Below are 27,478 nucleotides of genomic sequence, written 5' to 3' on the forward strand. Positions count from 1 at the left end.
TGACAAGTCAGGAGACCAGTGAGTTTGCGTGATCCTTCAATGCTTCTGGAGTCCCCAGACACCTAGGTGCTCAAGCCTAGCTCATCATACCAGAGCAAAGGCCCAACCCTGGCCACAGGACCCTGAGCCCCGCCCACAGGACCCTGAAGCCCCGCCCACGCATGCCGGGATTTGTAGTCTTTCAGGCTAGCCGGCCTCAATCTCAGCTTCTATTGGTTTTCTTAAACGCCACGTTCCGAGATCGCACCAACCAGGGTATGTAGGCATCCGAGCTCACGAGCGGTGGCCGTGCAACTCAATCACAGCGGGGCGGACTCTGGAGGTGGTTGGTTTTAGGCTGCGCGACGCCCGGAGTTCCCACGGTCCTGCAGTCACAGCGGCGGTCACCCGCCCAGGTAATCGCGGGCCCCCGGGAGGACCTACGCTCTTGGGTAGGTTTTCCATCCCTCGACCCTTTCTGAGTAATATTTCCCTCCTGGGGCCACCCAGTCCGAGGCTTGTTTGTGTCGCGACTGTGTTTTGCTGGAACGGCGGGTTTCCCTGGAGGGCTAAACTGAGGCAGCAGGAGGAGTCGATTAGCTGAGGTCCCATTGCCGGGCAGCGCCTGGCAGGGTTCCAGGTGATTGTTGATGTTTTTAACTCGGAGCATTGCATTCGTGGAAAGGGGCAATTCCCGATCTCAACAAAAACACCTCTGTAGAAATACCCCAAATATTCCTTCCGAGAAGAGCTGCTGAGTTTCAGGACGGCTCATATCCATCTTGAAAGTGAAAGCTAGCTTTGTGTGGTCCCAGGTCCCTGTTAAGGTTAGGATTATTTTGGCCCAGCGGTTTAGACACTGAGGGCTGGAGGATGGAACTTATGTCACATGCTCCGTTTTATAGATGTAAATGAGTGGTCAGGGCTTGAGACTCACTCTGTGATCTGTAACGACTGGAATATTCTTTATTCTGAGGCTGCAAAGCAGCCATTTATTAGGCTTTTGTTTGGTTTTGGCTTTGAGACAGAACCTCAAACTCACCGTGTATCCCAGGCAGGTTTTGAATTCAGTGACCTCCTTGCCTCATCTTTCCGCAGGCCGGGATTACAGGAGGGGCCACCAATGCTATATTGTTTGCTAAGATTTTTGGGGCGAGTTTATTTTGCCAAGGATAGAGGTGTCTTTTGTGTACAGAGCAATACTCAAGTTTCATTTAGGAGGAAGGACTTCGTGCAGAAGGGAGTGAAGTGAAATTGGAGCGTTGGGTGATGGGCAGTGGCTAGTGAGGTCGAGGAGGAGTTCACATTACCTGGAAAACAGCAAGGCGAAGTTGTGGACAGTGCTTTGGATCTGGAATTGTGGAGTCTGTTTGGAATAAGGAATTATATGTGGGGAGTGAATTGTTCCAGGAGGGGAGGCAGGTGCATCTTGAAGGCCCTTTAGTGGGGTGGGAAATTTGGGTGCTGCCTTTAGTGTAGATTTCTCTCTCTTTGGTTTTTTGAGACAGGGTTTCTCTGTGGCTTTGGAGCCTGTCCTGTAACAAGCTCTGTAGACCAGGCTGGCCTTGAACTCACAGAGATCCGCCGAGTGCTGGGATTAAAGGCCTTCGCAACCACCACCCGGCTGTAGATTTCTCTTCGTCTTGAAGTGTTTGTAGGGTAAAAAGTGTTAGAGGTGGCCACACTGAGGACCAGAAGGGCACCACAATAACCCCCAGGGGAGTTACGACTGTGGAAGATTCGAGACCTGTTAAGGGAGTAGTCCTCAGGATGCCCGGGACATTGCTGATTGATGGGGATGTGTTCCGTGACACGTGTCAGCAGTCTGTGTTGCTGTGCCTATACCATGGAGGGCTGTCACAGGGAGCTGGCTGGTGTAGGGCACTTGCTGGATGGCATGCGAGGTCTGGTTAGAGATGATGTGGTGTGCTGCCCAGCCATCCTGGCTGCAGTCTCACAGAGTGTTTTCTCTTTATGGTAGCTGGGAGGACTCTCTGGAGTAACCGGTGAAGGGTCATGCCAGGCACATAATTATAGGTGACTGGCAGCCCAGTGGTTTGTTGTTACCAGCGTCGCCAGGAACACATGAGTCACAGTGTTGTGACAGCCCCAGTGATGGAAGTCCTGCACCTGCTCTTCTGGGTCCTCCATTGTATATGTGATGTGGCCGCCATTAGCAAACACACAGTCACATTTCACAGTGTTGAAGGGAAAACTCTTTCTGGAATTTTCCTATGACTCTCTTTTGGAGATATGCTCATTGTTGTTGTTGTTGTTATTATTATTATATTTTTGAGAAAATGTCTCTATGTAGTCCTGGTTGCCCTGTAACTCCCCATGTAGACCAGGCTGGCCTCACAGAGAGAGGCTTGCCTCTGCCTCCTGAGTGCTGAAAGATGTATGCTACTCCAGGCCCCGTTTGTTATTTTAATTTAATTTTCTTTTTTGAGACAGGGTTTCTCTGTGTAACACCGCTAGCTGTCCTGGAATTAGCTATGTAGACCAGGCTGGCCTTGAAGTCACAGAGACCACCTGCCTCTGCCTCCCAAATGCTGGGATTAAAGGTGTGCACGATAGCATTGCCTGGTGTGTTTGTTATTTTTATGAAACAGGGATTTGCTCTGTAGCCCAGGCTGATCTTGAACTTGCAGTGATTCTCCCACCTCAGCCTCTAGAATGCTGGGATTTTAGATTGTGATAACACTCTTGCCTCTGGCACTATTTTTTTTTTTAATTGATGTGTGTGTGCGCGCTCACACACACAGTTGCATTTGTTCCATGGCTCATGTGTGGCAATCAGAGTACACAGCTTACTTCAGACTTACTACAGTCCTCCAGTATCTGTGTGTGTGTGTGTGTGTGTGTGTACAGTTGTATTTGTTCCATGGCTTGTGTGTGGCAATCAGAGTACACAGCTTACTTCAGACTAGCTTGTCCTCCAGTATCTCTCTCTCTCTCTCTCTCTCTGTGTGTGTGTGTGTGTACACAGTTGTATTTGTTCCATGGCTCGTGTGTGGCAATCAGAGTACACAGCTTACTTCAGACTAGCTGGTCCTCCAGTATCTGAGTGATTCTCCTGTTTTCTTCCTCCTTGAGTGGTGTTCTGGGATTACAGATGCATGACTCAGTTTTTTTTTCCTGGGTTCTAGGAATCAGGCCATGAGCTTTTCTTGGCAAATATCCTTATCCACAGAATTATCTCCATGACCCTCTCATATAATTTTTTTAAGTTGCTTAGTAGACCAAAATTCAAATCTCAGTTTATGATGAGTAAGTTGTCACGAGCATTGATGGTGTTGAAATCCGAATGATTAAATAAACACATGATGAGACTCATTTTTTTTAGCCAGAAAAGCTTAATTAGATAATTATGTATCCAGATTAGAGAATGTAAACTTTGATGCCATCAGAAGAAAAAGATGAAAAAAAAATGAGATTGCTGTTTGTCTTAGAACAGTGGTTCCCAACATATGTATAGGTTGCAACCCCCACAGTGGGGGTCACATATCAGGTCTCCTGCATATCAGATGTTTACTTTACAATTCATAGCAGTAGCAAAATTACAGTTATGAAGAAGCAGTGAAATAATTTTATGGTTGGGGTCACCACAACATGAGGAACTGTATTAAAGGGTCGCAGCATTAGGAAGATTGAGAACCACTGCCTTAGAACAAAGTAGCCACTTGGAAAAAGGGTGAATTAAAAAACCCAATGTTCCCATCACTGGAGAGAGAACCAGGTGGATCTCTGTGAGTTGGAGGCCAGCCTGGTCTACAAAGTGAGTTCCAGGACAGCCAGGACTGTTACACAGAGAAACCCTGTCTTGAAAAACACACACACACACAGACAAAAATGTCAGACTTCAAGGCTGGGTGTGGTAGTGCATACCCTTAGTGCTAGCACTCAGAAACAGGCTAGCGAATCTTTTTGAGTTCCAGGCCAGCCAGGGTTTTCTTTAAATAAAATTAAACAACAAACAAACAAACAAACAAACAAAAAGGTCTAACCTTAGAGCCAACATATAACTATGAAAGCTTCCTTTAGTCATTTTTGGAAATAATAATCATGATTTAAGAAATTGAAATTTCAGGGGCTGGAGAGGTGACTCAGTGGTTAAGAGGACTCTTAACTGTTCTTCCAGAGAACCTGGGTTCAATTCCCAACACCCACGTGGCAGCTCACAACTGTCTGTAGCTGAGACCTGACACCCTCACACAGACATATATGCAAGCAAAACACCAACATACATCAAACAAACAAACAAATGTAAACTAAAGAATTGTTTTAAAAAAATTCAAATTTCAACTAAGCATTAAAAATGGAAGTCTTAAGAAACTCAACCAATCATTGGAGGTTATGTCACTGGACTCCTGAGGCTTCCTACTGAGAGCTTTGGTTCTGTTTGCCTGGGAGTATGTTAGATGCTTGTGGTTTCTCTAATGGTAAAAAAACACTATTTTTTTTAAAGGCGAAGTTCTCCCTGTACAGCTCTTAAAAATGAACATGTGCTAAGGGTTTTGCTCAACCTATTAATGAGAACACTTGTTGAGGTCTTATAGCCAGTTCAAAGGGTGCTCCAAAGTGCAGCCATGCCTGCAGCCTGGAAATACTGGCATGTGAAAGGGGTTGGGTGGCTTGGGGCCAAAGGAAGTCAGCATAGCCTCCCTTTGTTGGGACATTTGCATGTCTGCAGGAGAGTTATTTGCACACATGGCCTTTATCCACAGGAAGTAGGCAGACGGTAATTTCAATGGAACCAGAATTAGGTGGGCCTGGTTAGGTTCGATTGTATGGAATCTGGCTCCTCACCAAATCTCAAGTTCTCCTAGTTGAGGAAAATGATAATATACTCATTGAGTAGGACATTTTCTGTTTGAGATAGGATGTAATTACCTTAGTCTCCAGCAGGACACTCACAGGACACTCAAGTCCTACTAGAGCTGGAGTGGTGGCCCTGTGTCGCAGCTGAGGGTCCTGTTTTACAGAGAAATTAGGGCTGAGCGTTTGCCTGGCACTGACCCCAGGTTTGATCCCTAGCACTGAAAACAAGGCTGGGTACGAGGCACACTGTCACCCCAATACTTGGGAGGTGGAGACTGAAGAATCTGGAATATTTTTGGAGGGGGGGTGCATCTTCTTTTTTTTTTTTTTCTTTTGTTTTTGTGAGACAGGGTTTCTCTGTAGCTTTGGAGCCTGCCCTTGAACTAGCTCTTGTAGACCAGGTTGGCCTCAAACTCACAGAGATCCTCCTGCCTCTGCCTCCCTAGTTCTGGGATTAAAGGTGTGCGCCACCACCGCCCGGCTGGAGGAGGGGTGTTTCGAGATAGGGTTTTCCCTGTGTGACTCTGATTATCCCGGAACTCAGTAGATCAGACTGACCTTGAACTCAGAAATCTGCCTATTTCTGTTTCCTGAGTGTTGGGATTAAAGATGTTTGCTACCGAGCCTGGCTGCCAATCTGAAATTCTGAGTCATCTTTAGTTACATGGTGAGTTTGAGGCCAGCCTAGGCTACCTGAGACTGTCTCAAAATACAACAGAATACAATACAATAAAAGAAAACAGAAAGCCAACACAGTAAAACATTTCGATATAAGGAAACAGCCCTAGCTGACCGGAAGGAGTTATGCACACCTGTCATTATCTTGGAGTTGAAGGCAGAAGGATTGTGTGTTCCTGGTCAATCTTTGCTCTATAATGAGACCCTGTGTCAAACCCAAACAAAACAAGCAGACAGTCCAGACAGGCTCTTCATTCATAGTCCATATCACTGTTTACAGAGCTGTTTACTTTAACCTCCCAGAGAACAGAGCATGGTGAAGACTTGCCTGTTTGGAAGTTCCTCAACAATATCATCATCTAGCTAACTAGCTTCTTGGCTTGGCTTGCTGCATCTGACCCAGAGCCAGTATTGAGTGGTAGCTGCCAGTGAGAGGTCACACTTGTGGTAAGGCAGGTGTCATACCTGGCTTTGAACTTGACCTCTCTACTTAGATGACCCCCCCCCCCCTGCCTTGCCTTTATTACCTGTGGTTCACGACAGTTTATCTGGAATGCTCACTTGTCCCTGTATCCCTACCTGAATTAAGCCCGTTTGATGATATGTTTCTTGAAGTTGAGTCAAGTCCTGAACTTGACTTTCTGGCCTAGTGTCCCTGCTGGTGAACAGTGTCATGGTGGTATAGCAACTGGGAACTGGGAGAGTTCATGAGGTTTGTCAGTTGACTTGGGGAGTGTGTGGCTCCAGGTCTCCATGGTGGGACACACAAGTGCTTCTACTAATGCCTTGAAATGGCACCTGAGAGGTCCTGGGTGGCCCCGGGAAGGTCTGAAGACCCACTCTGTTTGGGCCCCAGGCTGGAGCTGTTGTCGGTGTCTGTGGTCATGGATGTACCAGGATTTCCAGCTCAGGTGGTGCGACAGGACAGGCACAGCCCACTCAGCCCGATGCATGTCCCCGATCTGCAGGTTTCTCCCCGGCTCCCAGTCTCGGTTTCCTCCTCGTCAGAAAGGAGCGATGTAGGTTCACAAGATTCATCTACTGTGAGGATGAGTGACCTCTGCCTGTCTGCTCCTCCTTCCTACAGCGCAGTGACGCACGCGTGAGAGGACTGGAAGACAAACTGAAAGCAGCCAGGAAGGGCTAGGTTTGCATGGCTGTTGCACTGCCCGCTAACCGAGGTAGCTAGACTGGCTGAGTCTGCTCTGCTGCTCACAGTCAGGGTGGACAGCCATCTGGGTGTCCTTGGGTCTGCTTCCAAGGTTGGATGCCGAATAGGATGCTCTAGTAAGTCCTTTCTGGAAAAGGCATCATTTGTATAGACCCTAGGCTTACCATCTTGTAACTTTAATTCCTCAGTGGACGGCCTCCTACCTAGAACTCTTCCAGGTGCTACGTTAGTTGTCATCCTGTTGTGCTTTGAGTTAGTGACACATTCAGCGTAGATGCAGCCCCCATATGCGTACATATATATACCGGATGTATGTGATGTGTTTATTTGTATGTGTGTGTACACACATTCGTGTGTGCCAGTGCAGGTGTGTGCAAGCTGCAGGTGCCTGTGGAGGCCACGGGGGCAACTTCTGGTGTTGATCCTTGCCGCCTTCCCGTTTGAGTAAGACAGAATCTCTGTGGTTCACTGCTGTATACGCCAGGCCGTCTGACCCATGAGCTTCTGAGGGTTCTCCTGTTTCTGCCTCCAGTCTCACTGTAGGAGTGCAGGGGCTACAGGTGACCGCGGCTACACCCAACTTTGAGTGGATTCTCTTGATTCAAACTTAGATCCTCATGCATGAATGGTAGATTGCCCCCCCCCCCCGCCCCCCGCCCGATTTTGATCCAAGCTTGGTTAAATTTGTGGATCTGGAGACTTTGGACATTGAAAGTCATGTGGATTTGATTTCTTTTCCTCCTAAATACGAGGAGAAAAAAAAAAATCACATATCAATGCCACCCATGGAATGAGTCCATCTTTGGGACTAAGTCACACGAACCAAACTCAGCAGAGTCTGATATAAACCAGTGACCAGTTTGGTGATTTTGATGGGAGATTATAATAGCCATTCAGACTGTCCTTGGGGCCAAAGGAGCCCATTCTGTTTCTTTGAGGGCAAAGTCAGCAAACTGGCCCATAGGTCAAACTTGCTACCTTTTTTCTTTTAAATAAAGTTTTATTCAAACAGCCGTATTCATTCCTTCCCATATTGTCTATGGTTGCTTTTATGAAATACTGGTTGGATCACATGATTGATTATGTTGGAGATGGTCTGGCTTGCAAAATCAAAAATATTTACTGTCTGACCTTTTACAGAGAAGCATTGCTGACTGGGCCTTGGGGAAAGCTTCCGGGCAGCTGAAGTGAAGCCAGATAAGTCCAGGGTGAGGCAGTGCTGCTGGTGCTCACGTGGACCTTCCGGTGGGGCTCTGCAGAGCTCTGGGGACAGGAGCTTCTGCTCTTTGGTGTCCTCTTGCTTGTCCTTAGTCCAAATACGCCTCGCGATGGCCCTAATCAGGGTTAACAGTAACAGATCAACAGGTCCCTGCGTTGAAACCACCTCAGCAGCTCTCTAACCCTGTGTGTTACGATCCATAGTCCCCATTCTACCACACCCCAGTGACCAAACAGTAAACCTGGGAGCATTTCGTAGACTTACTTCTCGGTGAACGCTGTAGTGTGGTGAAAGAAGTGGGAATTTAAGCAGGGCGTGGTGGTGCGTGCTGTAATCTCGGAACTTGAGTTGCTAAGGAGGCTTGGAATGCTAAGGTGTGGGGGAGGTAGAAGAGAAGGAGGTAGGGAAAAGAGGAACCTTAATTTGCACTCCTCGAGGCTTACAGACTCAGGATCTGGTGTTTATATTTGGTAGATTTGTGGTGACCAAGTGTTCCAGTCCCAAGTGCCGGGATGCTGAGCTTAGGGCCCAGGACGATGGGAGCCTGTGGGGCTCGTGCCTGACGTCTCTGCATCCAAGTGTAATCCAAGGCTGGCTGCATCCGTGTACCCAGGAGTGCTTTAGAAATGCAGGTCCTTCATGGTCACAGTCTGTACCTAGTGAGACCCTCCTGTGGACTGGTGCCTGATGTGGCCTCACTAGAGGCTCTGCCCCAGGTACCCTGGCTTCCTTCCCCTCTCTCTGCAGACACAGGGCCTCCTTCCTCTCCTCTCTTCTTTGTCTCTTCTCTGATATGATATTGGGAGGGTTAGGTCAGAGGATGAGCTTCTTTAGCTTAGAGATAGACCGATGCTGTGTGTTTTCTTGAGGGCGGAAGCAAGGCAGAGCCTGCCCCACAGGCTCCTTTCTGCTGAGACCTCATACCTCTTATCACAGGGTTACAGGCTTGGGCGTGCCATTTCAGAATACACACAGTCAGGACACAGGGAGAAGCTAATGTCACAATGGGTGGTGGTCAGCCTATGGCCTTATTATACACCTCGTGTGTTAGAAGGGTCTTTAAAGTTTTGGCATTAGCATGTGTGGTGGGACATGCCTGTAGTTCCAGCTTTTCTGGAAGCTGAGGCAGGAGGATTGTTTCCCAGGTGTTGAAGACCAGCCTGGGAAACACATCAAGACATTTGTTTTAAAACAAAACAAGTTTTGGCATCAAAGTATAATATAGGCTGGGTAATTCCTTGGCATAAAGTCTTGAGATGCAGAACTCTGGGGCAGAAACTAATGGGACAGGAATCTAGAACACCAAGGTCTTTGGCCAAAGAATAACTCTCCAGAGACATTGGCTGTGCCACTTCAGACCCTCTTCTGCTCTCTTTCCCTTCGTTCCTTTTTTTTTTTAAAAAGCAGTACTTGTTTTTATTATTAATTATGTATATGCATGTATGTGTGTGTGTGTGTGTGTATGTGCTCATGAGTGTAGTTGCCGGTGGAGCTTGGCAGAGAGTGTCAGACTCCTGGAACTGGAGCTAAGGGCAGTTGTGAGCCACCCAACATGGATGCCAGGAACTGAGCTCCGTTCCTCTGCATGATTGGTCCATGCTCTTAACCTCCCCTTTGGTAAAACTCATGAAAATGTTTGCACCACCTGGTGCACAGACACATGTACTTGTTGAGTGTCAGACAAGACAGGATGAAAGTTGGACTATACCTTATCCAGATGTTTCACACTTAAACTGTCCATCACCATTGTCACTAGCGTTGACACAAAAACATAGCTCTCACCTCAGAGGGGATACAGAGTTTATTCTGAAGCTAAAGATGAATGACCATGGCCCAGGGAACACAAATACCATGTAGAAGTGGTTGTATGTGGTTTTCATTAGGGACAAAACAAAGAAAGTCATTAATCAAGGTATTTACCACATGTCGTGGTGGGGGCAAAGGAGTCACTTCTGGAGTGACTAGATGCTAACTGAGGACATTCATGGCTTTTGAACTGTTGGAATCTAGTAGCCTACATTGAAACGTTTTGATAGTTACAAGGATGTTAGTTTAGACACAGGGGAGGAAGGACAATGGATGTCTTTCAAAGGGCTAGGAGAAGCCCAAGGTAATTTGGCTCCAGTCTGCAACATTTTAACTCCATCATCTTGAAGCCCAGTCCTTTGGTCTTGTAGAATCTTTAACACAGGTGCAGCCTTCTTTACCCCCCCTCCCCTGTGCTTCTTTCCTGTAAAACTCGAGTTCACACTATTGGTCATTGTACTGAATTTTCAAACTTTATAAGTAATCTACATTGGAGCTGGTGAGATGGTTCAGTTGGTAGAGACGCTTGCTGCCAAGCCAGCTGACTGGAGTTCATTCCCTGGGATGCAGAGTGGAAGGAGAGACCTGACTTCCCAAAGTTGTCCTCTGGCCTCCATAACACGGCAGTACTTGCCCCACCCCCATGAATAAATAAAAAATATAAATACATTTGGCAAGTAATAAACAGTTTTTATAATAAAAGAGGCAGTTTAAGAGATTGCCCTCTTCCACCCACCACCCAGGAAAAGAAACTCCCGTCCCATTTTATGTAGCTCTGCAGATTTTCCTATGCGCCACGAGGTCCTGTGTGTTCTTGCACAAACAGTTGAGAGTGTGCTGTGGACTTATCACCAGCACGGGATTGCTGGAATGTCATCTGCTGCATTCTGGGTGGTGATAGGAACTTGAGAAGTTGGCCTAAGTGCTTTCTGGGTAATTGGTTGGTTGCGGCACACCTGACTGGTCTGCCCTTTGCCCACCACCAGTGAGTGACCGCAGCTCCAAGGGTTTCTCCTTCCGTCTTCATTGTTACCTCAGCACATTCCTCTAAGCAGTTTGCCCTCTGACTCAGTTGCTGTGATGTTATCTCCGGAAGTCCTCCTCCCTTTATAACCAGCTCTGCATTTTCCTTTCTAGCCTTCGGTAGCTGATACTGGGGTGCAGAAGGGTGCAGAATGATCTGGACCGCGGCCGTGCTTCTCAGCCTGGTGCTGGGAGCGGGTGCTCTTCCCGTGGGTGTGGATGATCCCGAGGATGGCGGCAAGCACTGGGTGGTGATTGTGGCGGGCTCCAATGGCTGGTATAATTACCGGCACCAGGTAAGAAACTGAAATTTCTTTATCACTGACTTTGCCTCCCCAAAGTGGTGTGGTCATTTTGGAAGACAATTTTGCCTTAGTCTGATGCAGGATTTCCTTGCCTCCCTCAGCAGTGGCCTTCAGAACCAGGTGTTACTCACTTTTTGGGTCTGTACTGTGTCTGAGGTGATGGCGGCATCACTTGCCTGCCTGTTACCGTCACCACATATCCTGGGGGCAAGATTGCCAGGTGAGAGCCCTTGGGCTAACACCTTCATTTACAGAAAGGACACTGAAGGTTAAAGAGGGGAGATGACCTAACTGAGGCCCCATGGAAGGCAAGCAGGGCTGAAGCTCTGGGAACACAGTCCTCCGAGTGTCTGTCCTTACCTTATCTCTCCTGGTGTTTCCTGTGGAAGTGAGAACTAAGAACAGTTAACAGTCAGCCTCCTGCCGGGAAGAAGGGGTGACCTTGGGAAAGCAGCTTGGCAGTCTGGGAGAGAGGGTGAAGAAACAGTTACCCCACATCCAGAGATCCCACCCCAAGATGTGGGCCCTAAAGGAACAAAAAAATGTCTGTGTAAAATCTTGCACTAGTATCAGCCTTACTTATATCAGCCAGTAGGAACATGTGAGTAGGAACATGGTCAGGCCACAGAAGGGGCAGAGTAAATACGTGTGCTTCAATATGGATGAACTGTAAACACACGCTAAAAGAAGCCGGTCACAAAGACCACACAGCTAATGAGTCCATTAAATGGCTCTTCAGACTAAGAAAGTCTGCAGGGACAGCAAAGGCTGGGCCGAGCAGAGACTGGGGAATGATGCTCAAAGAATTGGGGGTAGTGAGACTGTTCCCCAATTAGAAAGTGGCCAGGACTGCACTGGTAGTGAACTAGAAAGTACCGCACTATATTTTAAAGGCAGTCTTCTATGTGACTGGTTATGCTGTCTTTTTAAAAAGGTTTATATAGTCGGGTGTGGTACCACATGCTTTTAGTCCCAGCACTTGGAGGCAGAGGCAGGCAGATCTCTGTGTTTGAAGCCAACCCTAGTCTACAGAGCAGAGCTAGTTCCAGGACCGTCAGGGCTATATAGAGAAACTGTCTTGACAAACAAAAGCAAAACAAAAAAGTGGATTTAGACTTTTCTTGCAAGATGCATAGATTGCCACAGGATCATGTTGTGAGCATTCTGAGGTCCATTAATCCTCCTGGTGGGGCTGTGTGGAACCCAGCCTGCTCGTATTCCCCTTTATCCACAACACTTGAATGGAGGTGGCCGGCAGTTTGCCCAGTGTGGTGCAGCTGGCAGGCGGGGCTCCGAGGTGGGGGGTTGGGCAGGATACAGAACCAGCCAGCTGGCTTGAGAGCCACCTGCTCCAGTACGAGCTGCATGAGTCATGGAAAAACTAGCAGCCGCATTTGACAAAGCTTGAAATATGGAGGAAGGGCTGAGGAGATAGTCTGTTCAGTAAAATGCTTGCCATGATAGCACTCGGACCTGAGTTCAACCCCTAGAATGCACTTAAAAACAAAACCGTGGAATTTTGGGGTACGCTCGTACTCCCAATTCGATATAAGGAGGTAGAGCTATGTGGACCCCGGGACTTAGCCAGCCTCGTCTACTCCAGACCAATGAGAGACCGTGTCTCAAAAACGGGGTCTGTATTGTTTGGGGGGTAGCCTGGAGAGGTAGCCCAGTGGATAGTAGCACTCACTGCTCCTAGAGGACTTGGCTTCCACATCACAGCCTCCTGCAACTCCACTGGACTCCTTGGGAAACTGCACATGCATGTACATACAAACATGCAGACATGTACACGCACAAATAAAAATAGAGTAGCACCCGTCCGAGATCAAGGCAACGCTTATAAAAGAAAGTATTTAACAAGGGGCGTGTGTACAGTTTTAGAGGGCTAGTCCATCATTGTGGCAGGGAAGATGGTCTGGATGTAGCAGGTGGAGAGACACTGTGCCTGCTACACCCCAGTGACACACTTCCTCCAACAAGGCCTCACTTCCGAACCCTTCCAAGCATTTCACCAACTACGGACGAAGCATACAAATATGGGGGCCATTCTCATTCAGACCACAGCACCTGAGAAGCAATACCCCAGATTTGTTCATTTGCCTCCACATTCACACACACACACACATACACACACACCTCTATACACAAATGTATATAGGGAATTAATTTTGACATCTTATTTAAACCAGATATCCAAATGAATATCAACTCACCATGTAATTAATATACTGTTGATAGACTATGTTCCTTTTTTTTTTTTTTTTTTTTTTTTTTTTTGGTTTTTTCTAGACAGGGTTTCTCTGTGGTTTTGGAGCCTGTCCTGGAACTAGCTCTGTAGACCAGGCTAGTCTCGAACTCACAGAGATCCGCCTGCCTCTGCCTCCCAAGTGCTGGGATTAAAGGCGTGCGCCACCACCGCCCAGCTAGACTATGTTCTTTAAAGAAGTTTTCCTCAGATTTATTTGTGTGTGTGTGTGTGTGTGTGTGAATGTGTGTATATGTGTGGGCACAAGCATACTATGGCATGTGCATGGAGGACAGAGGACAGAGGTGTTGACTCTCCCTTTCTACCATGTGGGTCCTGGGGATCGAGCTCAGGTTGTCAGACTTGGCAGCAAGTACTTTTGTTAGTAGAGCCAGTTTGCTGGCCCCTATGTCTTTTCTTGAAGCTAAATCATTGAAATCCAGTCTGTATGTGAGTCCCACGTGTCTAAGTTTAGACTTGCCTCCCAACAGTGGCTGGCTGTTGGGTGGTTGGCACAGACGGAGTTGTGTCCCTGTGTGTGTCTGGGGTTTGTCTGTAAGTCATCAAGGAGTTTGGCTTAGGTGAAGTTCTGACTCATCTTGAATGGCCTATGTGTGCTGGCCAGAAAGGAAATTTGGCCTGATTAATGGTTGTTATCATCGCCGATTCCTTTCCCTTTGAGGGCAAATATAAGTTAAGCACAGACCGCAAGCAGCAAGCCTGCTGCTTCAGCAGCTGCTTGGTGTTTATACAACCAACTCAGGGACACATCTGTTAAACATTTTCAGCACCTTAGCCATAGCTGGTTCTAACTCAGGGCCACCCTCCTACTTTATGGAATTCTCTTCAAGACAGGGTCTCACACTGTTGTCCAGGCTAGCCTTGGCTTCAAAGCAATCTTCCTGCTTCGGCCTCCTGAGTGTGGGATTGCAGTCAGAAGCCACCATGCCCAGCTGCTCCCAGAAACATGTTCTTTAAAAGGGAGAGCTGCTGGTTTCCCTGGAAGAATATGAAATATTGAGTTAGGAGGAAAGGAAGAAAGGGTCCAGATGTAGCTGGAGCTGTGAGTCTGTCTCCACCTAGGAAGGATGGAGCTGAGGCTGTGTGGGTGCCTCCGTGCCTGGTGGACTGCGTGGGACCCAGCACTGGAGGTTCAATCAGCCAGGAACTCTCCCTTATTCCCGTGCAGGTTTTAACTGATGTGTTTACAGAGGCTTGAGGTTCCGCAGGATCGACAGGAGGCCCCTTCCCAGCTCTTGCTTTGGTTTCACACCGTGTCTCACATCTTTGCCAATGGTTCTGATATGCACTATGGTGGTTATTTCTGCCTGGTCTTTTTCAGATCAAACTGGATTTCTGTTTTCCAAACAGGAATGGGAGCAGTGGGGGCTGGTCTTGAGACACTGGTTGGTCACTCTGTGTTTAGCCTCTAGAACTGAGGGCAAACAGGAAGCCTCTGGAGTATTCCATGTGAACTCTGGCAACACAAAACCACAGTGAGGGAAGAGCCAGCCTGTTAGGTTCCAAGAACCCCCTGAGTGTTTTACATGGCAAGCGTGGAGAGCCCTCGTCTGGCCACCTAAACTCAAGATCCATTTGACACAATTCTATTTTCCAGATAAGTGCTCCTTGTAATAAAATGGTTGCAGCCGTTCCAGGTGTCACCTCCAAACAAAAACTCTGTAGAGGAAAAAGAGGCCACCTGTGCCCATTGTCCATCTGGCTCTCTCGCAAGTGATAAGCCTTCTCCTGGGAGTCGGTGGGGGACTTTGCCCTCCCTGGCCGGCAATAGTTGCATCACATGTCACACGCTTGTGTTAGCATCAGTTCCTGGAGAAGGAAAGGGAATTTCTGGGTCTGACTCAGAGACGTTCCTGACGGGATTATGCAAGAATGGTGCACAGTGAAGAGACTGGGATAGGGATGTGGGGAGAGTGGGAGCTGTATTAGAAGGACAACTTACAAAGCCTCATTTTCTTCATTTTGACAGGACCAGGCAGCTAAGATTTGATGGAGACTGTAGTGGGTGGTGCACGCCTTTAATCTCAGTGCTCGGGAGGCAGAGTCAGGTGGATGGATCTCTATGAGTTTGAGGCTAGCCTAGTCTACATAGTGATTCCAGGCTAGCTGGGGTTACATAGTGAGACTCTAATAAACATTTCTTTTTCTTGGACACAGGATCTCTGTATGTAGCCCTGGCTGTCTGGAACTCACTATGTAGACTAGGCTGGTCTCAAACTCACAAAATCCACTTGGGATTAAAGGTGTGTGCCACCATGCCTGGCTAATACAACTGTTTTGATAGAGAAGTTGGGTTATCCCCTCAGGGGTGTGGCACCCTGAACCCTGTGAACCTGTTTAGCCCCTTCACTGTAATCATACCCAGCGCAACATTACGGCTGTCTGGCTCAGGACCAGTCAGGAGACCCTTCCAGGAAGGGCCAGGCAGTAAATAATTTGAGTGTTTGCAGTGCAGACAGGCAAAAGGGACACTGGTGGGGACAGGAGCCAGGTAGCAGGAGTTGGGGAGGGGAAGTGGCAGGGAGCAGACTGCCAGCCGTACAGTTTGTCCTCTAGACAAACTATTCACTTAGGCTGATGTCTTGGAAGTTAGTCCTCATTGGTGCAACGGTCAGCTGCTTGTTCCTGGAACAAAGCATCCTTTGAAGACGGCGTGCAGGGAGACAGTTTGGAAGCACTGGGAAGGGCTGGGATAGGGGGCTGCTGGGCCCAACACTGATGAAGACGGGAGAGTTTGGGGTCCCCGCTGTATGTCGGGAACAAAGGATATCAGCTCACTTTACATCTCAGCCTCTTCCTTTGAACTTGGTGGGAGGCTGGGACAGGCACTGCAGAACCCCAGCTTGGCACCTCCCCACCACTGCGCTGGGATGCAAGAAGCCAGGAAGGCAGGATGTGAGTCAGGAGGGGAGGAGCTCATAAGCGCCTGCCCAGCAAGCATGCATGGTCAGAGAGCCTTTTCTCATGAGGGGGAATATAGCACACGCCAGCTGTATTTAGCATTCACTCCGAGCGCTCTGTCTTACTGTGCTTACGGGTGCTTACTGCTGGTGGTGATGGGTGGTGCCCACGGTACATGTGACTTTGTGAGAGGCTTCAGTATCGGGAGGTCACGGGATCCCTCAGTGAGCCTGGCCAACTCCCAGTGTCAGCTTTGAAATCAGCTGAGTCACAGCGATCACCCACTTACTGCAGAGGTCACCATCAGCCCTGTAATGAGGTCACGATCAGCCCAGCATCACCTCCCGTGGCTTTTCTGCTGTTTCCACATTATCTGAGTTCACTGAACTCCGCTTTAGTTCATGTTAACTCAGTGCAGAACCCTTTGATTTTCCTAAGGTATAGGCAGCTGAGTACTTCTGAGGACCCTGCATATAGCCAGCCCCAACTTCACTTGGAAATCACTGAATGTTGGAGGCGGGGCATGGAGCAAGATACTTGGGTTCAAACCTTGATCTCATCCCACTTATAAATGGAGTGAGTGGCTGCCTGTCAGGATGGTCCTGAGGCCCGAGGTAGCCCTGAAGTGCACCAACACAGAACTCACCCCGAGGCCTCTACCTTGACCAAGGCATAGTTTCTGTGCCATCCTATCTACTTCCGACTCACAACTCCGCATTATTTTAGTAATTTGCAGAGTCGTGCAAATCTTACCATGAACCAGCACCAGAACAATTCCATCACCCCATGTACCCCATATGGTCCCCTAGAGTAGTTCTAGGCAAACACTAATAATCTACATTCTGTCTCATGCATAAGTTGCCCTTTCTGATCCTATATAAAAGATAGGATCTTGTGTAGCCCAGGCTGACCTTGAACTCACTATATAGCTGAAGATACCTTCAACTTCTAATCATCCTGTTACCAGGGTTACAGGCGTGCCTGTTGCAGTCAATGTTATGCAGTGGTAGGGATTGAACCTGGGGCCTCTTGAATGCTTGGCAAGCACTCCACTGGCTGAGCTACACCCCCAGACCCCCACTAGAACTTTATCTATTCAGAAGTCTGCAGGGTAGTCTTTGGCTTCTGTTTTCCCTTAGATGATGTCACGGAGCACAGTACACAGTGCCGCAAGTGTTGGTACTGCCATCCTTTTTGTTGGGACATAGCATTCCACTGTGTCCAAATGATGGACAGCTTGCTTGTCCATGTCAGGTGATGGACATTGGGCCTGCTTCTTATTTCACTCCCATGAGCAATTTGCTGAGCTCACGTATGTATGGTCTTTATGAGGATGAGTGTTTTGTTTCTCCTGGATGGACACCAAAGGTAACTAGAGATATTGTTAACTGTGCAGAGGCTTCCTACAGTGACTGGCATTGTACACTCCCATGAGTGTATCTGAAAGCTCCTGGTCCTCACTGGGTACTTGTTATTGCCTGTCTGGCTGGGATGTGACGGCATGTGTTTCTCTTGTGACTAATGATGCTGAGCTTCTTTCTCGTGGACTTAGAGCCATTGTTTTATTGGGTAAGCTGTTTTTCAAGCCTTTGCAAACTCTTGAGGGTCAGACATTATTTGTGTTTTATATGTAAGCCTTATTCAACGTAGGCTTTGCAGATCTTCTCTATTCTCAGGTCCTCATAATGTTTTCTTTATGGCTTTTTTTTTTTCAGTGCAGGGCATGGTATCCATAGTTGTGTGTGCTAGGCAAGTGCTCTACCACTGATTAACATTCTACCCCTTCACTAGCATTTCTTTAAAAAAGACTTATTTATATTTTAAATTGTATGTGTGTGTGTCTGTGTGTCAGTACGTGCGTGTGAGTACAGGTTCCCACAGAAGCCAGAGGCTCCCCTGGAGCTAGAGTTACAGATGTTACAAGCTGCTCAACATGGGTGCTGGGAAGTGAACTCGGGCCCGCTGACCGAGCCATCTCTCCAGCCCTTCCTTCAGTGATGTTTTTGAAGCACTAAGTTTTAAATTCTGTGAGCTCTAATTTGTTCATTCTTTTCTTTATGGACCTTGCTTTTGGTGTCATATCTGTGTCATTGACACTCAAGGTCCTAAAGATTGTCTCTTGTGTCACTTAAGTGTTCTTCTAGCCGTGATCCACTCTGGGCTGCCTCGTGTGCAGTGTGAGACACGGTTCCTCCTTTTGCATGTGGCTGTCTCATCTGATCCAGCACCATTTTTGGAGATCCTTCCTTTCTTAGTGTGTCTTGGAAATCAGGATATGAAAGGCCTTCACCTTTGTTCTTTTTCCTAATTATTTGGCTACTGTAGGTCTTGTGCAATTCCATGTAAATTTTTCTTCTCTCTCTCTCTCTCTCTCTCTCTCTCTCTCTCTCTCTCTCTCTCTCTCTTTCTATTTCTTTCCTTCCTTCCCTCCCTTCCTCCCCCCTCTTTTTCTTTCTGGAACTCGCTCTGTAGACCAGGCTGGCCTTGAACTCAGAGCAATCCACCTGTCTCTGCCTCCAGAGTGCTGGGCACCACCATGCCTGTCTAAGGACAGACTTTTTATTAAAAAAAAAAAAACAACAACTTAATTTTATGTACTTTGGTGTGAGGGTGTCGGATCCCTTGGAACATGAATTACAGTTGTGAGCTGCCATGTGGGTGCTGGCAATTGAACCTGGGTCCTCTGGAAGATCAGCTGGTGCTCTTAGCTGCTGAGCCATCTCTCCAGTCCCAGGGCAGACTGCTTAAGTGACTCTGGTCACAGAAATTGACTGCTTAGACATGATAGCTGCCTTGGTTTGTGTGAATCCTGGGCAGAATCTCCAAGTGATGTCATTCTCAGATCCTACATGACTGTGTGTGTGGTGACTGATGACTTGTTTTGTTTCTGTCTAGATTTTAGCCCTTTGCTTTCTCTTTGGGAATTTCTCTGTTGCTCTTGCATGAAGAGCCATCAAGATCTTGGCTTCTTTCTCTGTGACCTCCTGTGCCCCAGCTGTAAGACCTTTCTCACCTTAGGACTAATGAGACAGGGTCCTGAAGTCAGTCCAAGGCAAATTGAAGGTTTCACACTTAGCTGTCCTCTTGTCCATCAGCTCCTGAGTGCTTGACCCATACATGGTTCCTACAGTTACAGCAAATGGATGCTAAACACACGTATTCGCCATCACACAGGTCCATCTGAATGGACATCTGCAGGCAGAAGCCGGGCATTGTGGATGCTTTATTTCCTTCATCACCTGCTGTGCTGCATGGGGTACTGTGTGCAGTGACGGGCTATACGGCAGTGCCTGCCTAAGGATGTTGATGCTGGCCACAGCATCTCTCCGTGTTTGCGCAGGTTCCTGGAATGACATTGTCAGTGGAAAGTTAGGCAACCTGATTCATCCCTGATCTCAATTGTTGTGCACAGAGTGCAGTGTGCGTCATCTGAAACAAGGCATTCCTACAGGGATGGCTTCTGTTCTCCTTGATGGCCTTCTTTTGTTTCAAATTATGATAATAATAAGACAGGATCTCATATTGCCTAGGCTGACTTCAAAGTCACTGCATAGCTAAGGATGACTTTGATCTTCTTGCCTGCCTTTACCTCCCCCAAAATGTGGTATTACAAATGCAAGTATGCCCACTACACCCAGTTTGTGTGGTGGTATACTTAAACATAGAGCTTTTGGCATACTAGGCAAGCACTCTGCCAACTGAGCTACGTTCCTAACTGTCGTCATCATTTCCCAAACTGTGCTCCTTTGTCTATGTATGTGAGTGTGTGTGTGTGTGTGTCTGTCTATCTATCTATCTATCTATCTATCTATCTATCTATCTATCTATCTATCTATCTAATCTATCCTCTCTATCCTCTGTCTACTTGAGATAGTCTCAGGAACCCGTGCAGGCCCCAAACTTACTTGCTGTGTAGTCCAGACTGGCCTTGAACTCCTGTTCCTCCTGGACTACTTCCAGAGAGCTGGGATTACAGGCGTGTGTCACCAGTCTGGCTTCTGAGTTGGACTTTGAGACATCACACTTGCCTTAACAGTGACTGTTGGATGAAATAGAAGCTGTGAACATGTTGCTTTGTCCATCTAGGTCTTTGAGACCTGAATCTATGCTTTTGCACTGTCGTGTGGTCTGAAATATGAAAACAAGTTGCTTAGGACTTTCAAGGGCCCTTGTTAACCTGTAGGTGTGACAGCGTGTGCCTGTGTGTGTGCACACCTGTACCTGTGTATTTACACCCCTGTGCCCGTGTGTACTACCTTAAACATAGAGTTACTATCAGGTAACTGTGAGTAATAAGATTGGGGATTGTTTAAAGTTGAAGTTAAAAATGAAAATGAATGTTTTAAAAAAATAATGATGTTAAACCTTGACCAGTAGGGAATGAGTCACAGGGAGTCCTCTGCAAGATAGAGATACCCCGTGATGGCCTCATTCCCTGAGATGTGTAAAAGCCGAGGGAATTATTTCTTCCAGGCAGACGCATGCCACGCCTACCAGATCATTCACCGGAATGGGATTCCTGATGAGCAGATCATAGTGATGATGTATGACGACATTGCCAACTCTGAGGAGTAAGTGGGGAGCTTTGAACTTGGCCATGAAATGGAATTTGAAAACACTGAGGCTTATGGGGCTCCTTAGGACAGTGACGCACTGTGGGAATGGGAGTGGCCCCAGGCGAAAAGTCACAGGGATGTCATGTGTTGAGCTCTCAGCATGTTTTAGGGTGCAAAAGGAGGTACTTGGAGAGGGTTGTAGCGCTGAACCCTGAGGTTGGGAGCCTGTCCTTAATCTCTGCACTGAGCTAGGCACCCGCCTGTACAGGTTCCAGTCTGTGCAGGGTCTCCTGCCATGCTCCTTGCTGGCTTGTGTTTTCTTGCACACTTGCCCGAGTGTTTTGGGAACTGAGAAAAGACAGGTATGTCCCCGAGCTAAGCAGCTCTTGGGCTCTTGGGTGGAGTCCCTCTTGATTGTGGTAACTGAGCCTGGGTGTTCAGCTTTGCTTTGTGTTCTATTCGTTTGGTTCTTCTAGACAGGGTTTCTCTGTGTAGCCCTTGCTTTCTAGGTACTAGCTATGTAGACCAGGCTGGCCTTGAACTCACAGAGATCTGCCTTCGAGTGCTAGAATTAAAGGTGTGTGCCACCACCGCTTGACTGTTTTTTGTTTAGTTTTTTTTGAGACAGGGTTTCTCTGTGTAACAGCCCTGGCTGTCTGACTGTCCGGAACTCGCTTTGTAGACCAGGCTGGCCTCAAACTCACAGATATCCTCCTGCTCTGCCTCCCGAGTGCTGGGATTAAAGGTGTGTGCCACCTGGCGTGTACATTTTCTGAGAGCAGTGTTGTTTGTATGCTCTTATGCCAAGGTGCTCCGATTCCCGCAGGGGCAGGACACCTGCCCTTCGGCTCCTCCCCTGGGTCTGAAGATCTCCTTTCCTCTCTGCTCCCACCAGGAGCACTTGGGTTCAGGTAGCCGAGATCCCTAGCTGCCCAAACCACATGCGGTGGTGCCTATCCAGGCAACAGAAAGTGTCTTCAAGAACAGAGCTGTCTGCTATTTGTTCCTGTAATGGTGTGTTTTGAAGGGAGACACGTTTTGTGTTACAGCTGTGTCCTTTAATTTTCAGCAACCCTACTCCAGGCATTGTGATCAACCGACCCAATGGCACAGACGTGTATAAAGGAGTCCCGAAGGATTACACTGGAGAGGTGAGGGCTTTCTCCCCTGAAGCCTGTGGCTTCGGGCTTTAGTTTATTATTTGTTTTATACCTTTTTGCTTTATTGACCTTCATCTACTTTCTGTGATTTCCTTTATTTGTTTGTTTTTTAAAATTGTTTTTATAGAGCTATATATTTTTCTCTGTCCCCTCCATTCTTCTCCCCTCCCTTTCAGCCCTTTCCCATGGTCCCATGCTCCCAATTTACTCAGGAAATCTTGTCTTTTCTACTTCCCATGTAGATTAGATCCATGTATGTCTCTCTTAGGGGCCTCTTTGTTGTCTAGGTTCTCTGGGATTGTGGAAGATAGGTTTTTAAAAATTAATATTCTGATACATTCCTCACTTAATGGTTAATTTCCTCCTATTTTATTAATATTGTATAAATTGACATTTATGGTCTTTTTATGCTCTTTTTCTGAACTTTTAAGATAGCGTTTTTTTTTTTTTCATTTTCTTACTTTTTTTTTTTTTTTTTTTTTTTTTTGCTTTTTCGAGACAGGGTTTCTCTGTGGTTTTGGAGCCTGTCCTGGAACTAGCTCTTGTAGACCAGGCTGGTCTCGAACTCACAGAGATCCACCTGCCTCTGCCTCCCAAGTGCTGGGATTAAAGGCATGTGCCACCACCGCCCGGCTTCTTTCTTTCTTTCTTTCTTTCTTTTTATTTTTGTTTTTCGAGACAGGGTTTCACTGTACTAGCTCTTGTAGAGCAGGCTGACCTCGAACTCACAGAGATCCACCTGTGTCTGCCTCTCGAGTGCTGGGATTAAAGCATGCACCACCACTGCCTGGTTTGTTTGTTTTTTTTTTAACTTTCTAAAGATGTCTTAGGAGGCAAAGAAACATTGACCCAAAGCTTAGCATTTCTTTCAGTTTTGTTTCACTTTATGGTCCCTTAAAATCAAATGGAAATTTAATATATATGCAATATAGTTGATCCCATCCTAAGAGAGAATTTCTTTCTTTATAGGTTTATAGGGATATTTTTAAATCCTCAATGGTAGAATTGTAGGTGATTTTCCCCCCCTTTTCTATCTTTTGCCTTTGTTTTGGTGATCAAGTGTCCTTGGACTTCTAGTATCCTTGGGACTCAGATCTGAGGTTGCAAGCTGGAGGCAAATCAAGACCTTCACTTCCTCTTTTGTCCTTTTGAGTATTTTCCTCCTGTTCTGGCAGACTCTTCTATTTTTCGGGGGGTGGCCCCCCAGTTCATAGTTATTGAGAAGAAATGAAAGGCTCGCTGAGTTGCCACCTGCCCCAAATAAGATGGCATTTTCACAGTTCACAGACCCCGGGGCTCCGGGAATGTCTTCCCTCCTGATGTGGGAGTGTTGGCTGTTGAGCTGGGTGCCCTGGGCCTGACACAGGCTGTGAACTGTGCTCAGAAGTGATAGCTGCTTGGCCTTGACTCCCGATTGATTCCTCGTAGGATGTGACCCCGGAGAACTTCCTTGCCGTGCTGAGAGGCGATGCAGAGGCTGTGAGGGGCAAGGGGTCTGGAAAAGTCCTGAAGAGGTACCGCCTGTTTCATGGGTTCCACACTCTCAGAGCCGCAGCTGTACTAGAGGACCTGAAGGGGCACAGTTCTTCGCTCCTGTCACTTTTGAGAAGCTTTGTCCTGACCCAAGCCACACAGTCTGATGTGCAGTTGGTCTGTTTCTGTGCCACACACCCCTGTGATCCAGGGTCTCTCATGTTTTTGTCCCCCTTATGACTTCATGCATATACCATTAAGCTCCAAACCTAGCCCGCCTGCCCGCACACACTCCTCCCCGACGACTGCCTCCCTAGCACACCTTCCCGTTATTTATTTCTTGATACAGGGTGCCACTTAATTTGTCCAGGCTGCCCTTGAACCTGTAGTCCAGCTCAGCCTCCAGAGTTAGCATGTGCTTGCATTTGTGCATATGCCTGTATCTTCCCCTTTCTGCCTTTTAGAGACAGAGTCTTGCTATGTAGTTCTGACTGAGTTGGAACTCCCTAATAGACCAGGCTGGCCTCAAACTCAGAGATCAGTCTGTGTCCAGCCTTCCAAGTGCTGGTTTTAAAGCCATGTGCTGCCAGGCCCTGCTCAAACCTCTTAACTTTTTGATGAAGGCAGCTTTTCGGGGACATGGACACGGAAACAGGAAGGGGAAGCTATGGGGTCTCTGGCTCATGCTCTTCCGTCCTTTCTTGGCAGCGGTCCCCGGGATCATGTGTTCGTTTACTTCACTGACCACGGAGCTACTGGAATCCTGGTGTTCCCTAGTGATGATGTGAGTTCTGCTTACCATTTTGATCGTGGGTTTTTGTTGTTGCCATTGTTATTGGGTACTGGGGATTGTATGTGGGGCCTTGTGTGTGTTAGCCAAGTGCTGTACCGCTGAGCTATGCCCTTAACATTAAACATTGATTTTTACATTTATCTATTTTATGTGCCACACCACACATGTGGAGGTCTAAGGACAGTTTTCGGGGGTCAGTTCTTCCAGCCTGCAGGTCCTGGGGATCAAACTCAGGTCCTCCATCAGGCTTGGCAGCCTGCTCTTTTCCTGGCAGAGCCGTCTCACTGCCCCCTTCTTAACTCTTTAAGATACATGAAAAGGATAGTTTTATTTGCCTTTAAGATTTAAAGGAAAGTAGAAAACAAGGCCTGTGTGTTGAGATTAAACCTACGACGTGTTTTCTGATGTTCCACCAGGGTTGGTGTCGGTGCTGTGGTAGGGAGTGGGGACCAAGGGTTGCGTCTGGAAGGCTGTATTTTATTTTCTAGCTGCTTCTCTCCCTGCCACAGTGTCAGTCATGACTGAGTACATCACAGACAAGGTCTAAGAAAGCCTCCAAATGCTGAGGAGGAAGCTATGCACAGAGAAGCGTCCTCTCTTGTCTGTCACTATGTAAATGGAAGGCCTGAGATGGCTTCTGGGTTTCACTGCTCACCCTGGTTTCTTTTACTGTTTGGGAAGAGGACTTTATAAGGTGTTGGTGGCTTCTCTAGGATGCTGGCTGGTTCAAATGTCCAACTTCTTACCTTGCAGCTTCATGTCAAGGACCTGAACAAGACTATTCGCTACATGTATGAACACAAGATGTACCAGAAGGTAACTTCAGTTCCCCAGTGCCTTGGGGAGGGAGGATCCCGAGGAAGGTACAGGAGCGAAGCCCACACTGGCACAGCTGGCTCTTGGACAGGTTGCTGGGCTTTCTGGGTTTCGCCTGGTCAGCTTTGACCAGTGGTGTCCCAGCGTTCACTGTACCTCTTAGAGAGCTTGTTACAACACGGTGTGGGCCTCACCCCAGCTTGGTGTTGGCAGGGGCTGTGAATTACTTGCTGCAGGTCCGGAGAGCACAGGCGAGAACAGTTCCCAAGACTGCCCCAGTGTGGGACAGCTGGGGAAGAACACCTACTACCTTACTCTCTGTCTGCTTTGGCCCTTTCTGCTCCTCACCCTCTGTAGAAGCTGTAGGGGGTTGACATGATCTTAACACAGAAAGATGGCCGACGTGCGGCCTGGCTCTCTGGAGCTGCTCCGCTCAGATACCAGAACCAGCGTCTTCATCATTGGGCAGCTCCAGTCCTCCTGTGTTCTGCTGACTCAGTCACGATTCCATTAGTGAAGAAATGTGATTGTCAAATGGCTTCTGTAGCCTTTGGCAACCACTTCTGTACAGCGACAGTGGCTCCCTGATCCCAGAGCAAAGGATTGTGGGCAGGGATGGCCGGCAATGCCTGCTGGGCGCTCACCTGCCCTGGATCCTTGCAGATGGTGTTCTACATTGAAGCATGTGAGTCTGGATCCATGATGAACCACCTGCCTGATGACATCAATGGTAGGTGGCTGTCCTTTGCTACTGCCCGCTGGAGACCAAGTGTTTCCCCTGTGCAGGGACACTGATGGTGGCCTGCTACGCAGATGGGGGACATGCTTGTGGCCAGATCTGGCTTCTTTTGCTCTATAAGTAAGTGTTCATAGAAAATAAAGATTCTTTTTTTTTTTTTTTTTTTTTTTTTTTTGGTTTTTCGAGATAGGGTTTCTCTGTGGCTTTGGAGCCTGTCCTGGAACTAGCTCTTGTAGACCAGGCTGGTCTCGAACTCACAGAGATCCGCCTACCTCTGCCTCCCGAGTGCTGGGATTAAAGGCGTGCGCCACCACCGCCCGGCTCAGAAAATAAAGATTCTGTGGGGCCTGGAGACCTGGCTTAGTGGTCAGGAGTACTGTCTACTCTTGTAGAAGACCTGGGTTTGGGTCCACGGAGGTGCATAACCTCTTACAACTCCACTTTCAGGGGAATCAGTGCCCTTTTCTGGCCTCCTAGTGTTCAAGGCACATGGACAGGCAAACACCCATACTCACAAAATAAAAGTAAAGCAATTCTAAAAACAACAACAACAACCCCCCAAAATAATGCTATCAAGAAGAGTCTCTCTGCAAGCTTCCCAATGCTGCCCAAACTGGACCAGCTCTGTTCCTTTGCTATGTGCTGGTCGCCCAGTCTGTCTGATCTCAGGCAGGTAGGCGACTTGGTCCTTGAACATGGGGACAGTGACTGCCTGCGTGTTAAGAGTGACATCTTAAATGCAGACACTTTAAAGGTGCTGCCCAGCAGAGTGCTTTGTCTGAGATGGAGTCCCCATAGTTTAGGCTGATCTCAGACTTGCTGTATACCTGAGGTTGTTTTTGAACTCCTGATTTTTCCCTCTACCTCCCAAGTGCTGGGATTACAGGCATGCACTACCATGCTTGGCTTTTTTGTTTTGTTCAGTTTTTGCAGGCCTCATCCCTGCTCAGCAAGCCTCTGATCCCCCCCATCCCCGTTTCAGTGTTTTCTAAATAATTGTCAATCCTCCCTAAACTAAACTGGACCCATGTTCTTTGCGTTTCCCAGTTTGTTAAGACCTGTCAGCCGTCTTCCCTCCCCGAAGTTGTGTTCTGAACACACACATACACAAGATTTTGCTCATAGCTGCAATAAGAGTCCCTTCTTGGCTCTCTTCCCTCCATGTTTGAGAGGAATTATTGTTCAGAATGGACAGAGACATGCTCTCCCTGTATTGAGTATAGCTTTGACGTCGCCAGCGGAAAGGAGGGACCCCAGTTTCAAGGGTGGTCCGAGGCCAGAGTAAAACATGTCTCACATACACCTTTACTCTCCCGTAGTCTATGCAACTACCGCCGCCAACCCCAGGGAGTCGTCTTATGCCTGCTACTATGACGAGAAGAGAAACACGTACCTGGGGGACTGGTACAGTGTCAACTGGATGGAAGACTCGGACGTGGTAAGGCCTTTTGTCAGGGCCGCTCAGCCCGCCATGGAGTAGCCCTCAGGCTGCAGGTCCTCGAAGGGCTTCTGTGCTTGTCTTCCCGCAGGAGGATCTGACCAAGGAGACGCTCCACAAGCAGTACCACCTGGTGAAGTCGCACACCAACACCAGCCACGTCATGCAGTATGGGAACAAAGTGAGTGGGGCCTCACTTCCTTGCACCCTAATCTTGGCGCCTCAAGCAGATTCACTCAGAACTTTGTCTCTTGATAAAGAGAAATGGGATTCAGGTGTGGAATGATCTCAGCATGGCAATGCCTCATGGAGCCTCTCTGTTCTGGGGTCT

General features: G+C 47.8%; 1 protein-coding gene across 2 annotated transcripts in view; it reads left to right on the plus strand.

Moving 5' to 3' along the window:
• The first annotated feature begins 242 nt into the window (after positions 1 to 242).
• The window catches only part of Lgmn (legumain), a 33,106-nt gene continuing 5,870 nt past the window's right edge, over positions 243 to 27,478 (plus strand). The window contains exons 1-10 of one of the 2 annotated variants that reach the window (XM_057783249.1): positions 243 to 395; positions 10,812 to 10,993; positions 20,646 to 20,743; positions 21,798 to 21,879; positions 23,317 to 23,402; positions 24,070 to 24,145; positions 24,908 to 24,970; positions 25,634 to 25,700; positions 27,029 to 27,147; positions 27,239 to 27,328. In XM_057783249.1, the coding sequence (XP_057639232.1) occupies positions 10,850 to 10,993; positions 20,646 to 20,743; positions 21,798 to 21,879; positions 23,317 to 23,402; positions 24,070 to 24,145; positions 24,908 to 24,970; positions 25,634 to 25,700; positions 27,029 to 27,147; positions 27,239 to 27,328 (825 nt within the window). In that variant the 5' untranslated portion in view covers positions 243 to 395; positions 10,812 to 10,849. Of the gene's footprint in view, positions 432 to 10,811; positions 10,994 to 20,645; positions 20,744 to 21,797; positions 21,880 to 23,316; positions 23,403 to 24,069; positions 24,146 to 24,907; positions 24,971 to 25,633; positions 25,701 to 27,028; positions 27,148 to 27,238; positions 27,329 to 27,478 lie in introns of both variants that reach the window. The other variant, XM_057783250.1, reaches the window with a different exon arrangement.

This window comes from Chionomys nivalis, chromosome 10, assembly GCF_950005125.1.
Source record: "Chionomys nivalis chromosome 10, mChiNiv1.1, whole genome shotgun sequence".
Classification (NCBI taxonomy): domain Eukaryota; kingdom Metazoa; phylum Chordata; class Mammalia; order Rodentia; family Cricetidae; genus Chionomys; species Chionomys nivalis.